Source organism: Myxine glutinosa, chromosome 2 (genome assembly GCF_964187855.1).
Source record: "Myxine glutinosa chromosome 2, kmMyxGlut1.1, whole genome shotgun sequence".
Taxonomy (NCBI): Eukaryota; Metazoa; Chordata; class Myxini; order Myxiniformes; family Myxinidae; genus Myxine; species Myxine glutinosa.
Genome location: NC_136262.1, coordinates 164895197 through 164914127, shown reverse-complemented (window position 1 = coordinate 164914127; position 18931 = coordinate 164895197). Strand labels below are relative to the sequence as shown.

The window sequence follows — 18931 nt, the reverse complement described above, 5'->3', positions numbered from 1 at the left end:
CACAAACAAATCAACCAGACAAACAAAATATATAAAAAGAGGGAGTGGAAGACAAGATGGGGAGAGAAGGGGAAGCACACAAACACAACATTTGAGAGCAGGGAGATGTGTGGGAGGGAGAGGGCTTGGGGGGAGGAGGCGTGGGAAGGGGGGGGGGGAGGAGGCGTGGGAAGGGGGGGGGGTGGGAGAAGTATAAAACACAAGGACACCAAGGACTTCCAGGACAGAAGTTGGTATTTCAAAAAACTGGGATTGGGGTGAAATTAGCGGGGGTAGAAAAGATCAAGGTTTTGGATGTGGGAAGATAAGAGATGGTGGTGAACAGCTGTTTTAAAGACCTGGAGGGTGGAGTGGGATTGAAGAGAGTGAGGGAGTTTGTTCCAGAGGCGGGAGAAAAGAGGAATGAAGGAGTGAAGGTGAGCAGAGAGTCTTGATTTTGGCAGTTTAACTTTGATGTTTTGATGTTTTGATTTGATGATTTGCACTCTGTCAAAGCGTCTTTGGGCTTCCTGAAAAGCGCTATATAAAATAAATGCATTATTATTATTATTATTATTATTATTAACCATAAGAGGGTTGCAGGCAGATCTTGTGCGACCTGTAGGAATATTTGCGGGACAGAGCCCAGAGAGAGCTGGGGGGGGCAAGGCCAGAGAGGAGTCGGTAGAAGACGGAAAGACCACCAACCTGCCTGCGGTGAGTGAGTGAGAGGCCCTTGGAGTTTGCTTCATCGCAGGAGATTCCAATGATTCTGAATGCTTTGGTTTCAACAGCATGAAGACGAGCTAGGTGCGAGGCAGGAGCACCAGCCCAGAGGGGAGAGCAGTATTCCATTGAGCTGCGGATGAAAGCCTTGTATGTGGTGAGGAGCTCAGGTGTTTCAAGGAAGGACTTCGCACGACGGAGGATGCCCAGTCGGCGACTTGCTTTGGAGGCCAGATTTGAAATGTGGTTTTCCCAGGAAAGATCATGGCAGATAGTGAGACCCAAAAGCTTGAGTGACAGAACTTCTTGGAGAGGATTATTCAGAAAGTGGATGGGCGGGTTGTCCAGTCGGTCTTTTCGGAGAGACATCGTAAGAGTGTGAGTTTTGTCAGGATTGAAAGACATGTTCCACTTGTTTGCCCAGTCTGTGATTTTGTCCAGGTCTGCAGAGAGTGAGGAGGCTGCAGACTGCCGATCTGAGGGATGAAGAATGGAGCGACAGAGAGTAGAGTCATCAGCAAAGAGATAGAGAGGATTTTCAACAGTCAGTGAGATCATTGATGAAGACCAGAAAAAGCACAGGGCCCAGAACACTGCCTTGGCCCTGACAATGAGCCAGGTCTCAATTTTTTCCATGGAGTGATTTCAGAGATATAGAGGTGTGACGTTTTTCCAAGATGGCGCTGTACCACGTGACCTATGACGTCATAATCATTCAAGTATTCTGCAGGAGGAGGCCCTCCTTTGGTGAAAATTACATGTCAATCGGACCAACCGTTACCGAGAAAATGAATTTTTAAAATGCGGACACGTACGTCACACGGCACACCGCACACGTACGTACTTGAATGCTTAACCCCGCTTTTCGCTTCGCAAGCGCAGAGTAATAATCACAGCCGACCGCAATTCCATCTCCCAACTGGTGCGTAGCAAGGCGGAGACAATGCGCTCATGTGGCGGACGACAGAGTTGTTGACAAATCGAGCGGCAATAGTTGATATGGGACGCGATCTGTGCCTTGCTGCTTCATCAAGTTGGGGGTTTAATTCATATACTGTATATTGTTACGTGGAAAGTGGAAGGGGATTCCATAGCTGGACTGTGGTAAGAATAGCACGGGACCTTGTGAACGAGCATAAAACAGCATGGAGCGTATATTCCTCGTGTATTACCTGTTTGTATATTACCTGTTTGTATATTACCTGTTTGTATAGAAGTAAGTGGTATGGTAAAAACTGGCGCTGACGAATCAGTGAGTGCTAAGGTGTTTTTTTTTTTTGTTTTTTTTGTATACAAGATCGAGGCTCGTGTAAGAGCTAACATTAATCATACAAAAATTCAAGCCGACACAGAAAACATATAATAAGGGGAGCGGTAGACAAGATGGGGAGAGAAGGGGAAGCACACAAACACAACATTTGAGAGCAGGGACATCGGGAGATCTGTGTGAGGGAGAGGGCTTGGGGAGAGGAGGCGTAGGAATGGGGAGGGGGGGGGGGGGAGGAATAAAACACAAGGACACTGCAAGGACTTCCAGGAAAGTAGTTGGTATTTCAAAAATATGGATCTGGGGTGAATTAGCAGGGGTAGAAAAGATCAAGGTTTTGGATGGAAGAAGATAAGAGATGATGGTGAACAGCTGTTTTAAAGACCTGGAGGGAGGAGTGGGATTGAAGAGAGTGAGGGAGTTTGTTCCAGTGGTGGGAAAAAAAGAGAAATGAAAGAGTGTAGGTCAGCAGAGAGTCTTGATTTTGGCAGTTTAACCAAAAGAGGGTTACTGGCAGATCTTGTGCGACCTGTAGGAATATTTGGGGGACAGGGCACAGAGAGAGCTGGGGGAGCAAGGCCGGAGAGGAGTCGGTAGAAGACAGAAAGACCACCAACCTGCCTGTGGTGAGTGAGTGAAAGGCCCTCAGAGTTAGCTTCATCGCAGGAGATTCCAATGATTCTGAAAGCTTTGGTTTCAACAGCGTGAAGCCGAGCTAGGTGTGAGGCAGGAGCACCAGCCCAGAGGGGAGAGCAGTATTCCATTGAGCTGCGGATGAAAGCCTTGCATGTGGTGAGGAGCTCAGGTGTGCCAAGGAAGGACTATGCACGATGGAGGATGCCCAGTCGGCGACTGGCTTTGGAGGCCAGCTTGGAAATATGGTTTTCCCAGGAGAGTTCATGGCAGATAGTGAGACTCAAAAGCTTGAGTGACAGAACTTCTTGGAGAGGATTGTTGAGAAAGTAGATGGGAGGGTTGTCCAGTCGGTCTTTTCGGAGAGACATCGTAAGAGTGTGAGATTTATCAGGATTGAAAGCATGTTCCACTTGTTTGACCAATCTGCGATTTTGTCCAGGTCTGCAGAGAGTGAGGAGGCTGCCGACTGCCAATCTGAGGGATGAGGAATGGAGCGGCAGAGAGTGGAGTCATCAGCAAAGAGATAGAGAGGATTTTCCAGAGAGTCGGGGAGATCATTGATGAAGACCAGAAATAGCACAGGGCCCAGAACACTACGTTGGGGAACTCCAGCCAGAACAGGAAGGGGCGATGAGAGAAATCCATTCAGGGCCACACGTTGCCTATGACTAGAGAGGAAGTCTGCAAGCCATGCGTGGAGATTTCCATGGATACCATAGGAGGAGAGTTTGGTCAGCAGAGCGGGGTGCCAGACCGTATTGAAGGCATGTGATTTGTCAAGGGAGACAGCTCTGATTTCCTGTTTGGCATTGAGGACCGCTATCCATTGTTGAGACAGCAGAAGCAGCATGTCCAGAGTAGAATGACCTGGTCTGAATCCAAATTGATGATCAGAGATCAAGCCATTGGAGAAGAGGAAGGATTTGATATCCAAAGCAATAATGGATTCCATGACTTTGCTGATAATTGGGAGCAGGCTGATTGGTCTGTAGTTGCAAGGATCTGTTTTTGCACATTTTTTGTGTAAAGCGGTAATGTTTGCTGATTTCCAAGCTGATGGCAGATGACCTTGAGCAAAAGAGAGTCTGAAAATAACAGAGAGAGTTAGTGAGATAGAGCAGCAGAGCAGGATTTTTGGACCCGTCGGCTGATGCGGTCTGGTCCAATTGTAGAATCAGAGTCGAGGTTTGACAAAAACTTGTCCACCTTGTCATGAGAGAAGGACACAGAGTCCAGGAGCAGCTGGGTTCGACTGGGTAAGGTGGGTACAGAGAGAGATGGGTTTGGGACACAAGATTTTGAGGCAAACACAGAGTTGAGGCATTCGGATTTGTCACTTGCGGTGTCAACTGTGTAGCCTTTTGAGGTAAGGGAGGGGATGGAAGGGGAACAAACATCAGAAACAGATTTGACCAGACGGCACCAGGATTAGGAGGAAGGAGACATGTTTGAGAGTTCATTCTTGAGTGTGGAGAGAACGTGCTTCCTGGCACTCCTGAGGGTAGACACACACTTGTTCCGAGCTTGGTGGAAGGAACTGAGATTGCCTTCAGTTGGATAAACCTTAAGACAATACGGAGAAGGATTGCTGTGCAAAACCTCCTGTTTTCAAGTGATGCTGAGTGAGGACTTGTGTATTTTACACAGGTACTGAAACGTTGCAATAATATGTGCTTTACAGTACAGTATGGATGCTTACAAAGATCCATGCGTGGGCATAGCAGTTCTGCTGGTACCTGAGCGGCCTTGTGTGCTGTGGATAAGTCCTGAATGGGGATGGGGAGCTGAACGGCCTGGAGTCTCCATACAGTCCTGCCAAAAATATTGGCACCCTTGCACTTTTTTCAAATAATGCACCATTTCTTCCAGAAAATTGTGGAAATTAAAATATATATTGGTATCCACTTATGTATTTCTTTGGTTTGCAGTGGAACAAAACAAAAAAAGCTGAAAAATTACAAAATCTTAGGTTATCCCACACAGAAATCCTAAAATGGCCCAGACAATAATATTGGCACCTTTTAGAAGTTGTTGGAAATAATTAGATTTCAAGCAGGTGATTCTCCTTTCCTTTGGAAATGAACTCACCTGTGGTGAACTTCAGGTGCCTGCAATATAAAAATCACTCATTCAACCAGTTGGAATAGAGAAAAGGAGTCAGTGTGCTGTTTTGTGTCACTGTGTGTACCGCAATGAGCATGGAGAAAAGAAAGAAAACCAGAGAATTGTCTGAGGAGGTCAGACACAAGATTGCAGCCAAGCATGGACAACCTCAAGACTACAAGTCCATCTCCAGAGACAATGATGTTCCTGTATCCACCGTACGCAATGTTATCAGAAAGTTTAAGGCCCATGGCACTGCAGCAAACCTCCCTGGACGTGGCCGCAAGAGAAAACTTCATCTTAGATTGCAGCGAAGGATTGTTTGAATGGTCGAGAAAACACCTCAATCAATTCCCAAACAGATTCAAGCTGACCTTCAGAAACAAGGTACGACAGTTTCACCTCACATTATCCGTCGCCAACTCAATGAAAGGGGTTTCTATGGTAGGAGACTCAGGAGGACCCCACTGCTGAGGAAGCCCGAGTGGAGTGTGCCATAACACACCTGAACAAGCCAAAATCCTTCTGGGAGAATATTCTGTGGACGGATGAGACCAAATTAGAGCCTTTTTTTAGTAAAGCACATCATCTCTATGTTTACAGAAAACAAAATGAAGCCTTCAAAGAAAACACCTTTTTTTTTTTGTATACTGAATCGAGGCTCGTGAAAGAGCTGACATTTACTTCACAAACAAATCAATCAGACAAACAAAATATATAAAAAGAGGGAGCGGAAGACAAGAGAAGGGGAAGCACACAAACACTTGAGAGCACACAACATTTAAGAGCAGGGAGATGTGTGGGAGGGAGAGGGCTTGGTGGGAGGAGGCGTGGGAAGGGGGGGGGGGGGTGGGAGAAGTATGAAGTATGATGGACAGGAACAGTGGTGAGTTTGAGGTGAAGGTGGGAGTGCATCAGGGGTCGGTACTAAGTCCACTACTATTTGTAGCTGTGATGGAGGTGCTGGTTCAGAACGTAAAGGAGGGTTTACCATGGGAGTTGTTGTATGCAGATGATCTGGTGTTGATTGCGGAAAGTATGGATGGACTGAAGGAAAAGATGAACAAGTGGAAGGAATGTATGGAGACAAAAGGTCCGAAGGTGAATATCGGAAAGACGAAGGTGATGGCAAATGGTAAAGCATGTGGTGAGGTGGAAAGAACTGGGAAGTGGCCATGTGCTGTGTGCAGGAAGGGTGTCGGAGTGAACTCCATTCAATGTACAATGTGCGCTGAGTGGGTTCATCAAAAATGTAGCAGTCTGAGAGGGTCAGTAACCAGTGTGGCAGCTACATTCAAATGTAAGGTGTGCACAGAGGGAGCTGCAGATGGAGGAAATGTTGAGTTGGATCTTGGAGACGGCGTGAAGCTGGAAGGTGTGAAAACATTTTGCTACCTCAGAGACATGCTGAATGGAGAAGGTGGATCAGACTCGGCAACGGTTGCTAGAGTGAGATGTGCATGGAAGAAGTTTCGGGAACTGAGTGGCGTGCTGATGAGGAGGGGAGTGTCGTTGAAGCTGAAGGGAAAGGTGTATGCTGCATGTGTGAGAAGTGTTATGATTTATGGGAGTGAGACATGGGTCATGAATGGAGAGCAGCAACGAAGGCTGGAAAGGGTGGAAATGCGAATGGTTCGGTGGATGTGCGGAGTATCGTTGAGAGAGAGGAAGACAAATGATGAATTGCGAAAGATGATGGGAATAGAGCCTGTGATTGATGCTGTGAAGAAGAACAGGTTGAGATGGTTTGGTCATGTGTTGAGGAAGGATGAAAGTGACTGGTTGAGAAGAGTGATGGAAATGAATGTAGAAGGAAGTAGAGGACGGGGAAGACCGAGAAAGACTTGGCTAAAGATGGTGGAAGAAGAAATGTGGGCAAGGGGGGTGGGGGGTTAACAAGGAGAGATGCAGAAAATAGGGCAAAATGGAGAAGATTGTCATGGGGACCGCAAGGCTAACCCCCGCTCTAGCAGGGAAAATGGCCTTAAAATGCATGTTGTTGTTGTTGCTCGAGGCTCATGTAGGTTTTTGGTGGTAGTGCACTGTAGTGCAGGTCGTGAACCTTGTTTGGTACCCCCCAAGAGCATCAGGAAATAAAGAACAGTTCAGAGGGACGTGCTGGGCTCCCAAGAGCCCATCGCACCAGGTTAGGGGGCCATCTGTCTTTCCACAATTGTCTCTTCCTCTGTTGGACAAATGCGGCCATAATTAGATCGCTAAGTTTATGCTAATATTGTGTGGGTCACAAGTGTTCGGTCGGGGTAATGGTAAATTGTGTTGCTGCTTGCTTGTAAATATGTGCTATTCCTGAACATACGAGTACTTGTTAAACCGATTTGGTCTCCTGACCCATCCTGCTTACATCACGACGTGGCATATGGCAGCTAAGACGGAATCTGCTAGAGATAGCGATTAGTGCATAAATAAGACCGTGGTCACATGACTTGGTGGGCTTGGCCAAAGTTAAGATCTATCATGTGATTGCCCATCGGCATCATACTGGTTCATCCCAAGAACGTCAATCTGCACGGTAACGCAGCTCTGGATGTTGGATCAAACAGGAGATTCCTGGGATGAGGGGCTATCGTGGACGCTTTGCGACTCACTATACGTCTGTGGGAGAATCTGCTTGATACATTGAAACAAAGTTACCAAAGAGAGTGCAGAGATCATTTCAGACAAGATTCTCAGCATCTCGTGTACATGCTTATCAAACAATAGAAGCGTTAATTCGTTCTCCAACGTATAGTACCACTGTGACTTCGCCAGCACTTTGGACTGGATACCCTCATGGGTTGAAAGGGGGCTCTGCACCATGCCACCCTAACACCTGGTATGGGCCTAATCCAATTTCAGTCGACGTGGCAGCGAGGAGGTGGGGACCAAAAAAATCTGGAAGGATGTCACCCCCTTCCTCTTCCCTCATGAACGTAACAGTGTATATATATATATATATATATATATATATATATATATATATATATCTATATATATATATATGTATACTTCCTGTACAGTTTTCGTTTTTAATGGTAATTACTTGAGAATTTGTAATATCTTTGACCTTTGATCTGATGGAGAATTTAATCTCACCTACCTGTTTCAACCATACATTCGTTTCCATTATTTGATTGACTTCATCCTGGAAAAAACGGAATTTTTTGGTTAAAAACGAAAATGAATTTGAGTTCACTGTTGTCAAAAAACGTCATTATCAAAATGAGTGTTGGAGCTGTATGATTGTCGTACCACTTTGACGAGTTGAGACATGGATAACTCGAAGTTTACGATCACTGGGTCAGACACCTTGGTCACAGGCCGGATGTAGGAGATGTATTTGCTGAAAAGATCTTCATGAAGTCTGATCTCTGCTTCCAATGCCCAACAACCTGCTTTAAGCACAATTCACAGTATGTAAAATTGCATCGGCCAAAAATTAAGGATTACTCGAAATGACCAGTCAATTCCATTGTAGGCCAAAGGCCTGTCACACTAACCTACTAGGATATAGCACAGTTAATTTAGATTCTTTTTCTTCAAACTTTTTTTAAGGCTCACACAGGAGTTTACACATATACTGCAAGGCCGGTTATACGCTCGACTCGTATTCACTGTCCAGAAACCCAGAAACTCTTAGAGTATTTTTCCACTTATTCAACTCCCTTATACCAACATTTGCTTCTTCAGGAAAATCTCCCAATCGACAGTACTCCTGACGCTCATATTTACTTCGTCAATGTTTGCCGACATGATCTCAGGAATGTTATTACCTGTTCACATTTGTTCTAGCTTGTTTGCTGTCACAATCTGAAAATGTCACTCTTGGATGTTGTGGTCCAGGCACAAGTCCCATAAACTATACTCTGTTGATTTCTCCAGTCTATTCACATAAAAGTATTTGGTTTGTTCAATTTTGGCGTTTAATTTGTTGATAACTAAGCTTGTATATTACCTTGACTCTCAACCATCACCATATTCTTTTCACTGGTATCAATGCTTTGGTTGACGAGAAATATCAATTGCTGGCTGTTCCAAACAGGACACCTGTACCATCAGCCACTGTCTTGCTTCTAGTACGCATTGACATAACCAGAGGCAGACACCCAGCACACAAGTGGGATTGCCGAACAAGCTTTAACTGCAGGGCGTTCAGTCAATATATAGCGGAGAATACGCGAGGGGAGGGGGGGGGGGGGGAGACCGAAGAGCGCTTACCTTCACGGATCCCACCAGCAATCCTCAAACCTGCAATGATCAATTCAACCGACACAGGCCCAAAATGTTCAAGAAAATGCCGGCTTTATTAACCAAAATGCCGGAAACAAAGAAAATACATGATAAACTAAATTCCTAATTGGAGCGCTCCCACACACCCAAATGCAGAGGACAAAATAACTGGAGAATAAGTAGGTGCGATTTGTGGCACTTATCTCCAATCGGCTGGTGTATCTAGTCAGGAATCGTCAAAGATCGTCTGAGGCCTTGGCGGGAAATGCACATTCATTTGCGCGAACTAGGCCTCACTCGAGGATCGCTCATTCCTGGCTCAGTGCGTGAAGTGAACAGCCTTGGCATGCAGCTCGCTCTTAGAGCCGCGCTTGTCCTCACGATCACTGCACGGGAAATGCAGTTCTCAGTCACAGCGCTTCTGCCTCTTCACGACCACTAGCAAGATGTCGGAACATGATCGTTCGCGATGAAGCTTCCTCGTGCGAGAGCAATCGCGAACGTTCACCAACAGGTCCCAAAACGAGAAGAATCAAAAGGACGTTGACGCCAAGAGAGACAAAATGTCGATGCTGAGAGAGAGCCCCCTGGCGACCACCCAACAACAATGTCCGGACCCAAGAAGACCAAAATGTCCACCGCTCCAATTGCTTTGCATGCGCGGCTCCAATGCCACCCATGCCCCCCCCCCCGACCAATCCCACAGTCCCATCCCACCAGCCCCCGTGCCAATCAAATCCCCACTAATCACCACTCCCTGAGGCGTGGCTTCACAGAGCTTTTGTGCCGCTGCCCTTACCAAGTCGATGCTGTCAGGGGTAGTGCTCGACGCCTGGCCTCCAGCCGGGCTCCATTTAGTGTGTTCAATGGGTGACCCCTGGCCAGATGCCTGCAGCGCAGCGCCTCAAGGAACACAGGAAAAGATCACAGAGGCAACCACACACAGGGGATTAATCTACCCACAATCCCTCGCCAATTAACAAACCCCACCCCTCTCATGGGAACAAAGACACAAGCTTACCCGACATCCGGTCTACACAAATTTCCTACCTATAATACATCAAAGTTTCTTCTTCACGACAGTCGGAGCACACTACCTCTGCAATCAACCTGGACTAAGGTATCCCTACCCCCCACAAACGTAACAATATCGTTGGACTTCCGGTTCTGGGTCTGAGCACGTTGGGCATTAGCTTGTACAGTGCCTTCATCCTTGGAAACCTTTACGGAATTATGAGCTGGTCAAATACTTAGGCAGTTAAGACCGAAAAATAGGGCGTATCGTTCATTTTTTCAGGAAAGCACCAAATTTGGCACAGATGTAGTATGGACCTATACAATTGTTTTCCTGAGGGGCGCCCAAAAATTCAGAACCCCTGGTGGCCGCCATATTGAATTTCAACATGACCGCCCTCTGTGACCTATTTCCCTCAATAACTTCTATACTATGAGCAATAACACCACAGTTCCAGTGTCTTACCCCATGTTTTCATGGTCTCTGAATCCAATGGGATCAATTGCATAAAGATTGGCATCCATCATCTTTAATTTCAAGATGGCCGCCATGGTGTTTCCATTTTCCTTGGATCTCTCATAGTATTTTAGGTAAAATTTCAATTCCAAGTGATACACATTGTTTTATTGGTCTCTGATAACAATGGAATGGTATTGATTAATCAAAGTTACACACAGTTGCAGTTTTAACTTAAAATATTGTGGGCACTTGAAAGGTGGAGGCTCTCGCACAGACGCGTAGTACTACAAGCACTGTCCATCGCAGTCACACAGTGATGTGCAGGGCAGTTTTGCCCTGGAGCATTTACAGTTGCCTTTACAGGCCGACTTACAATGGCAGCTTGTAAGCTCTGAACATGCCTCCTGTATCAGTGGTATTGTGGTCCAAATTGGTGTCCAAGAAGTCCCTGTTTTCATCCAGCTCCAATCAGCTGGTGATGGAAGTTCTGGGTAGGGCACAAGTGCCTGACTCCATACGTGTCCAGCCTGAAAACATGCACGTTTTAGGTGTTGTTCGAAGGCGTCTGCTGTTGGGGGAATGTGATCAATTGTTCTTACCTTCTTCGTGAACAAGTGTCGGCGCATGTCATTCACTGACTTCATCTCGGTAGTCTGGTCATAGAGGATGGCAACATATCTTTCTATGCTCTGTAGTTCCATAGTAATAGCATCCACAGATGGCCTATAAGCGAGAGCATGAAAGGTCTGCGTGATGCTGGGGTATGCCTCCCAAGCCTTCCAGGCTGTCTTTTTCCCAAGTTGGACAAAAAATGACACTGTGTCGCAGCCAGTGAAGGCATGAAATAATGGCAAAGACTCGGACTTCCTGCGGCCAAGGCCGGTGGCAATTTTATGGATGGCAAGGTAGCGGTAGCTTTTACCAGTGCCAATGGCAATCCAGAGTTCCTCCACACCGTGTGACTGGTAGGTAAAGTAGTGTGCTATTGCCAAGACCACAATATCAGAATCTACAGTTCGAATCAATACCCGTTTTCACCCCTTTTTTACGGCATCCAGGACATTTTTGGGATTTTTTGAATTTTCTGAATTTTTGGGCGCCCCTCAGGAAAACAATTGTATAGGCCCATACTACATCTGTGCCAAATTTGGTGTTTTCCTGAAAAAATGAACGATGCTTCCTCTTAACTGCCTAACTAGAATGTCTTTCAATCCCAATAATATCTCACACTCGCATTCTGCCTCTCTGAAAAGATAATCCCTCCAATCCCTTCCTATTACATGAGGAATTGGTAAACCCTCCAATATACTTCTTTAACAATCTACTTGAATCTCCAGACACTGAAACATTTGGGCCTCACTATCTGCCATGATCTTTCTTCAGCAAACCATTTATCTAAGTTGGCCTCCAAAGCCAGTCGCCGACTGTGAATCCTTTGTCATGCAGTCTTACCTTGGCACACCTGAACTTATATCTACCTACAAGGCCTTCATCCACAGCTTTATGGATTATTACTCTCTCCTGGGCTGGCACACCTGCCTCACACCTTGCTCAGCTCAATGCGTTGCAAACCAGAAAGGGGCTTCAAATTTTTCTCGCAAATGGAATCTCCTGCAATGAAGCTGAGTCTCTGGGCCTATTACTTTCACATTACAGACAGCTCGGTTATCTCTCTGTCTTCTACTTCCACCCTTCTGTTCTTCCATCTTCTTCGCTTTTCGAGCTCTGTTCCCCCCAGGTTTCTGCAGGGTGCATGCCACCTGACAGTAATGCCTTTCTCTTGAACTCCCAAAATCCAGACTCAATGCTCGCCTCCACTCATTCGTTCCTCTCCATCCTGCATGTGGAATCAACTTCCTCAGTTTCTTCAATTTCAATCTTCCCTCCTGGGCTTCAGGACGGGTATCCATCATCATCTTAGGTCATCCCACATCCACCCCCATGATATTTTCTACCCCCATCAACCATCGCCAAGCATACCCCTTTCCGTGTTCTCAGTTTTACCTTCCACTGCTGTGATTGAGAGTTTATGGCTGTCCCCATCTTGTTCATCCCCATGTCCTCCCTGTGGCCTCATTCCTCCTCACATTGCTTATTTCTCCAAGTCTCCCTCAATTTTGTCCTTTAGTGGATTTAAGGCCATATCATCAGAGTATATGGGAAATGTGCTCTCTGTTGCAACATCAATCACTGGGCAATTGAAATTAACCAGCAAAGAACCCGTCCTTACGGGTGGCTTAAATCGCCCGCTTTTATGATCTATGAGTCTTTGACGTATTTTATGATTTCTAATTCTGGCTTCCACCAGGTGGCACTATACGATAAACATGCACAAAGATAATTGGGGGTGGTCCTACCACCCTGAACCCCCAGAACTTTTAATATTTTAACCCCCGAGCCCCACATCCTTTCGCCGAGTACAACCATCAATTTTCAACTCCTTCTGTCCCGCAGTTCAGGAGTGAACACAAGTCAAACACACAAGCAAATAAGTAGACACTCTTCAAATTATACAGGGTGGCCCAAGGTAAAGAGGCCTCAAGTGATTGATTCACTGCATATTGGAGCAGTAACTCGCAAGTTTAAACCAGATGAATGTTGTGTTAGCGGGTTATTGTTAGTGAAGCATCCACTGCAACCTTTCCATTGTTTAGCATGTTTCGGGTTCCACTCAGTACTAGAGTATATTATTTAAGTTATTGTAGATTTTATTTCACATTACGTGTGATTAAAGAAACCCAAATGGAACTTCTTTATCTTGGGCGCACCCTGTATGTAGTATGTCGATGCCAATCAAAACAACATCGGCCAATCAAAAAAAAAAATCAAATTTGTTGTGTAATAACTGCAACATGACAATATTATTAAATTAATGTAATAACAACTCCTCCTAGACAAAACCCCTCTACCCAACTACTCCCCACTCCCCTCTACCCAAGCTTCCCTTCACCCTACTCCACCACCTCATCGGGTATCGACATCATCATATGTTATAAAAAAAATAACACAATCCTTGTACCACAGCCCTTAATGAAAGTGAAACACTGCACATAAGGCAAACACACTTACCTAATGCAGCAGATTCCAAAGTGAAGAGCATCATGAGCCATTGACAGTTGCCCATGTCGTAGTGAACAACTACTCTGCGATGCCTCACTGCCCAAGCCAAAAACGAACTCCGAGGTAAAACGCGTTCAATCCAAGTAAGGGATGTTGCCAAAGAGAGGAGGTTCAGCCATGGGCATTGATTAAAAAAAAAACCTAAGGATTGGCAAAGCTCATCCGGGAGAACTAACATCCAGACATCATTTGTTGTCCTGCCCCCAGCTCTGTAATGCGATTTGCTGTCGGCTCATGGCCAAGCCTATGACATGATGTACGAAGCTCCGACAAAGAACCATTGCTCGCCTATTTTTTCTTATCTTGTGCCTCGCTTACTGCAAATATCCTCAGTGGATGTGAACATGATATGAAGGTTTAACCATTTTCGGGGAGTTACCTACTCTCTCCCTGTGTGTGTATGACTTGTAAATCTATTTTTCATTGATTCTTTTTATTACTGCAAGACCTTTACTTTATTACTGCAGTTTCAACACCATATTCTTTATTCCTGCATTGTATTTTGTCGGATATACACTGATGGCTGGATTGGGTCTCGTTGAGTTTCTCATCCAACCCTTTAAAGTCAATAGACCAAAGCTTCATTCAATCTTTTCCTTTGCGTGTTGTTTGAATCAATTTTTAAGAGCGTCGTCTTGGCGTTATTGAATCTGTCAAGGATACCACTTGTCACGCCTCTTTGGGTGTTGCCATAAACATATGAAGAAAATGACTTAAGGGTTAATGAAGGATTCATTGTCAATTAGTTATATCATAATGAAGTTTTGAATGAGTGTTCTGTTACCCCAGTCAAAAACAATCAGTCTCAGGTGTATGGGAAGTTCCTTTTCCATCTAGTCCTTCTGTCTCTTTCTTTCCCCTCTGTAATTAACATTCTTAATCCTTTCCTATTGTGATTTCTCACATCCCACATTCACCTCCATTTCTGGTTTATTATTTTGTCTGCCATGTGTTGCTGAGCAAAGTCTGCGCATATTGTTAGACCAAGATAGTCCCACAGTCCTAATGTTTGTCTAAGTTAAGTGCATTGTGCTGATCAGGTTTTTCTCTTTATCTTCACTGCTTGATTTACTGTGTGTGTTCCCAATCCCTGTTATGCTTTCTAAAAGCACCCACTCCCCATGGAAGCTGCCAGCAGGGTCATGTTATTATCCCCAATTGGAGTCTCATCCATCCGTCTGTCCATCTGTCCGTCCGTCTGTGCATCCACAACCATATCTTGGAGCTGTGTTAACCGATTTTGTTCATACATGGCACAAAGACAATACATGACGGTGTACATATGCACATAATTTTGTTTCAAGATGCGATCAAAGATGGCCGACTGGCGGCCATTTTAGTTTTTAAAAACCCGATGTTAAACACGTCCTCAACCATTTCTCGGACATGCATTTGCCGATGTTGTTCAAACTTGGCACACAGATAAAGAATGATGGCTTACATATGCACATAATTTTTTTCAAGAACAGATCCAAGCTGGCTGACTGGCGGCCATTGTGTTACTTAAACATAACACACATGCATGTATTGGACATGCATGGACCGATTTTCTTCAAACTTGGCACGAAGAGAATACATGAGTATACATATGCAAAAGATTGTGTTTTGTCATCCGACCAAAGATGGCCGACTGACAGCCTTTAACTCTGTGCAGAAAAATTAGTAAAACCACGGCCACGGCTCTAACATTTTATGTCTTTTTCTTCTTATTTCTCTATTATTATTAATACCATAGCAGTGTACCCACCCTACAGCATGCAAAACGTTATCCTGACACATCCCTTTATTCGGGCGGTGTATAGGCAATGTGCCACTGCCTCGATTGCTCTAAAAAATACTGCGGCGGTTTTGAGATTGGCACATTGACGTCAATAAATGTTGAAGGTTTGCCCCGCCCCCCCCCACCCCCCCATAGTTAGTCACACGAGCAACATATAGGCCCATTTGTAGTATAGTTATGTCTTAGTATAGTGTAAGAATAGGCCATTTCCCCTCTTAGTACCTGCGTTGTGTAAAGACAGGAAAATAGGCCCTACAATCATTTTGCGTACACCTCCATTCTACCTTTATGGGCGCAATCCATTCCTGCATCCCATTTGGCTGTCCACTAGTCAAGTTAACACGAGGCAGAGCCTCGAAAGGTGAAGGAGGGTTGAGCTTGGCGCAGCAGCAGTGGGGACGGTAAGAATGAACCAGGCAATCAGAGCTCGAGCGGCATGGCGTGAGAGGGCGTGGTGAAGAGCGTCTGGTGAGTTCCAGAGGGTTCGAAGGGCGTGGCATATATAACCCGATGCGAAAAGCCCTCGGAAGGACTCGCGAAGGGAAGGACTTGCAGAGAGGGAGCTTGATAACAAGACTTGCAGAGGATAAGCACGTTGTAAAGGACTCGTGGAGAGAAGGACTTGAGAGTTATCGAGGGAGGTGCGCTGAGCTGGTGCGGAGTTTATAGAGAGGATTCTAAGGAGATGCGCTTGGAAAGGATCCTTCGCACTGTATGAACTTTGTTACGTGGAATACCTGGGCGCAGACAGGGCGTTGATAACTCACGCGGTTCGGCCAAAGCGAGTGAACGCGGCTGAGTAACCGCCAGCCGCGCAAAGTCCACCCTCTACCGTTCGCCCCGAGATTACCCGCTTTGTTTGAGCGACATGATACGAGTCCCTGCCTTCACCTACCTTCATCTTCACGGAACATGCCGGGGACCGTGGAGAGTGAGATGGGGCCGATCCTGGACGACCACCGTGGCGCTGGTGAACATCATCCTGCCAATCTGCAAACCCCGTGTGAGTGTGTGTGAGACGGGCCCGTTTGTCCTGGGGTATTAAGAGTAAGACTGTATAAGGATTTCCCTGTGTCTCTTCAGCCTGAGCTGTAAATACGTGCAATCATAATTAAACATATTTGTTCTTCCTTTTCTTTCCAATTCGATCGCCTTTGTGATTTCTCCATTGACTAAGCGTGGTACGAATAAAATCGCTCAAATCGGGTCTAGTAATTATAAATAGCGCGGATCACGTGTACGCAAACCGCTCGGTGTATCACCATCACACGTGGTTCGTGCGAGGCTTATTCCCTCGCTTCCAGGGCAGCGCTAGTACTTAGGTAACAGCGAATTTGGTCCCGAAACCCTATTTAGCGCTGTCCGGAAGGGATGTAATAGGTCTCGGGTCGCGCCAGGTCAGTAAAGACAAGGGGATTAATCCCCCCTTGATAAGGGGAGAAGGCCGGCGATGTATCCGCAACAATACAAATAACCCGATGTACTACATACATACATGAAGCAAACACATGCGTACTGCTCATGTGCATATTGCATTGTGTTTATATAGCTCAGATAATCCCCATTGCACCCTCACTCCCCCCAAAGGAAGAAAATGCCAACATGGGTGGAATTGTTTTTTCAAACCTTGTTGAAATTAAACAAAACTTTAGGAAACACACCTTCTATGTATCCTCATTAATCCCTGAAAGCTTCAGCTTCCTAGGTCAAATCTTCTCAGAGGCGTAGATGAAACATACAACATGCATAATACTTTCCCTTCATATTATACTGTAGGCCCTACATGGATTCATTAAACCGGTTTTGGTTAAAAGTACTGGCGCTGTGGATTTTGTGCAACACAATTTCCTCCCGGCATAACCAAATTCCAAGTTGAGCACACTTGCTAAATTATTTAAATTCTAACCGCCTCACAATGCAGGGTCGCCACACGTGCATAAAACACCTTCACTCAGCGTTCTGGCAATTCCATTCCGACAGCTCCTGTTCGACCCAGTCAGGAGATCAACTCTGCTGTAATATTTTTATGCTGGAGCGGGGTACACACCAGCTATAGCTAGGATGTTGTTAGTCTATCCCTTGTGTTCTTGTAGGCTATGTCATTTTCTGTAACACGGGACATATTAGAGTGAAGTTGTCCTATTTTTATGTACAGATTGAGTACTATGAAAGTGCAACTTGTGCACATCCTTTCTGTATAACCAGGCGAGGCCCAGGCAAGGTAAGCTTTGGAGTCGCACTGGATGTCTGCGGTCCATGTGCGATTTGATAAACCCCCGTGCTGATCACACTCTGCCCCAGCTATTACAAGGCCCCAGAGGGCACATTGTGATTGGCAGCTTGCAAGGCGATGAGCCAGTGGTTCGGGCGGGACTAATGGCACCACCTCACCTGCATAACATTACTTTTGTATTATGGCGTTTGTGGCTGTATCCATCTTGTTCACCCCCGTGCCCTCCCTGTGCCCTCATTCCTCCTCACATTCCTTATTTTACCAAGTCTCCCTCAATTTTGTCCTTCAACCCTGCTGTTGGTGTGTTCCCCTTCTTTTTCTGCTTTTCTTTTAGTTCTGTAATGTCCTTTGTTTGTTTGTGGCACAAGGCTGCAGGGTAGCATCATTAGCCAAGATATTACCTTTGTACATTTGACATTACCTTTGTATGTTCTGCACCATTAGATGGTCCCAGATTATGAACGAAATATGCTCGAGGGCACGGGATGTGGCCATCGGGGTAGGTAATAAAAGGCCGCACAGAGACACTGACTGGACAGTTTGCCAGTTCCAGGGAGAGTGGCACGATCGCACAGTGTGGCTAGACCAATGCAATGATGACAGTGTAGCAGCACCAGTGGGAGAGGGTGGTAGGACCGAAAGAAAGTGAGGGGCAGCACCAGAAGAGAGTGATGGGCTGTACCGGAAGAGAGTGCTGAAGAGAGGCAGTACCTGAAGGATATACTTATTACAATAGGTATATTTTTTACAAGAGCAATAATGATGGTGGTCAAATGGAAGGGAACACAAGGGGAAGCAAGCAATAACAGTTAAATGGCGATAATGAACCCCTTAACCACTATCAAACTTACACACCTGAAACCAACAAATGATCAGGATGCCTTAAATAACTATGTCCTTGTGGCCCTCAGACACACCTCAGGAGATAGACGAGAAGGTTGACAGGATGGGAAATACCATTGCTGTGCCGGCAGGATACAGAAAAAACTGATGCAGAGCAGCGATGCCAGTCACGACCTTGCAGCAGGTTGGTGGCCCCGTGCCCAGCCGAGTGTGTGAAAGGAGAGGAGAGGCTGGCTGGGTTAGAGTGTGGCACCACGTGGCAGCTTGAGCAGACTTCCCGCCTTCTCTGGAGGTCGGTCCCAGGCAGCTGCTATGTGAACCTCCAATGCACGTGCTTTTATCGCCTCTGGCACATATGTCATTGATGATGTGCCGAGCCTCTCCCCTCTCACTCACCATTGGCCCAAAGGCCCGTTTGATGGTTGGAGGACCTCCCATTTCCACTTGCCACCTGGGTGAGCCCTCTTCCTTCCACTCAGACAGGAGAAAAGTCACATTCGCACCTAAAATGCAGACTGACATCCCACCTAAACTCTAAAAAGG

At 45.9% G+C, this 18931-nt stretch overlaps 1 protein-coding gene across 4 annotated transcripts in view; it reads right to left on the bottom strand.

Moving 5' to 3' along the window:
* LOC137421106 (neuronal acetylcholine receptor subunit alpha-3-like) overlaps positions 1-18583 on the bottom strand; it is a 39110-nt gene extending 20527 nt beyond the window's left edge. For 2 of the 4 annotated variants that reach the window (XM_068106825.2, XM_068106828.2), the window contains exons 1-3: positions 13482-13762; positions 7961-8103; positions 7809-7853 (exon numbers count right to left, since the gene is read on the bottom strand). In XM_068106825.2, the coding sequence (XP_067962926.2) occupies positions 7809-7853; positions 7961-8103; positions 13482-13710 (417 nt within the window). In that variant the 5' untranslated portion in view covers positions 13711-13762. Of the gene's footprint in view, positions 1-7808; positions 7854-7960; positions 8104-13481; positions 13763-18462 lie in introns of those variants that run through there. The other 2 variants (XM_068106829.2, XM_068106826.2) reach the window with 2 other exon arrangements.
* Positions 18584-18931: the final 348 nt, after the last annotated feature.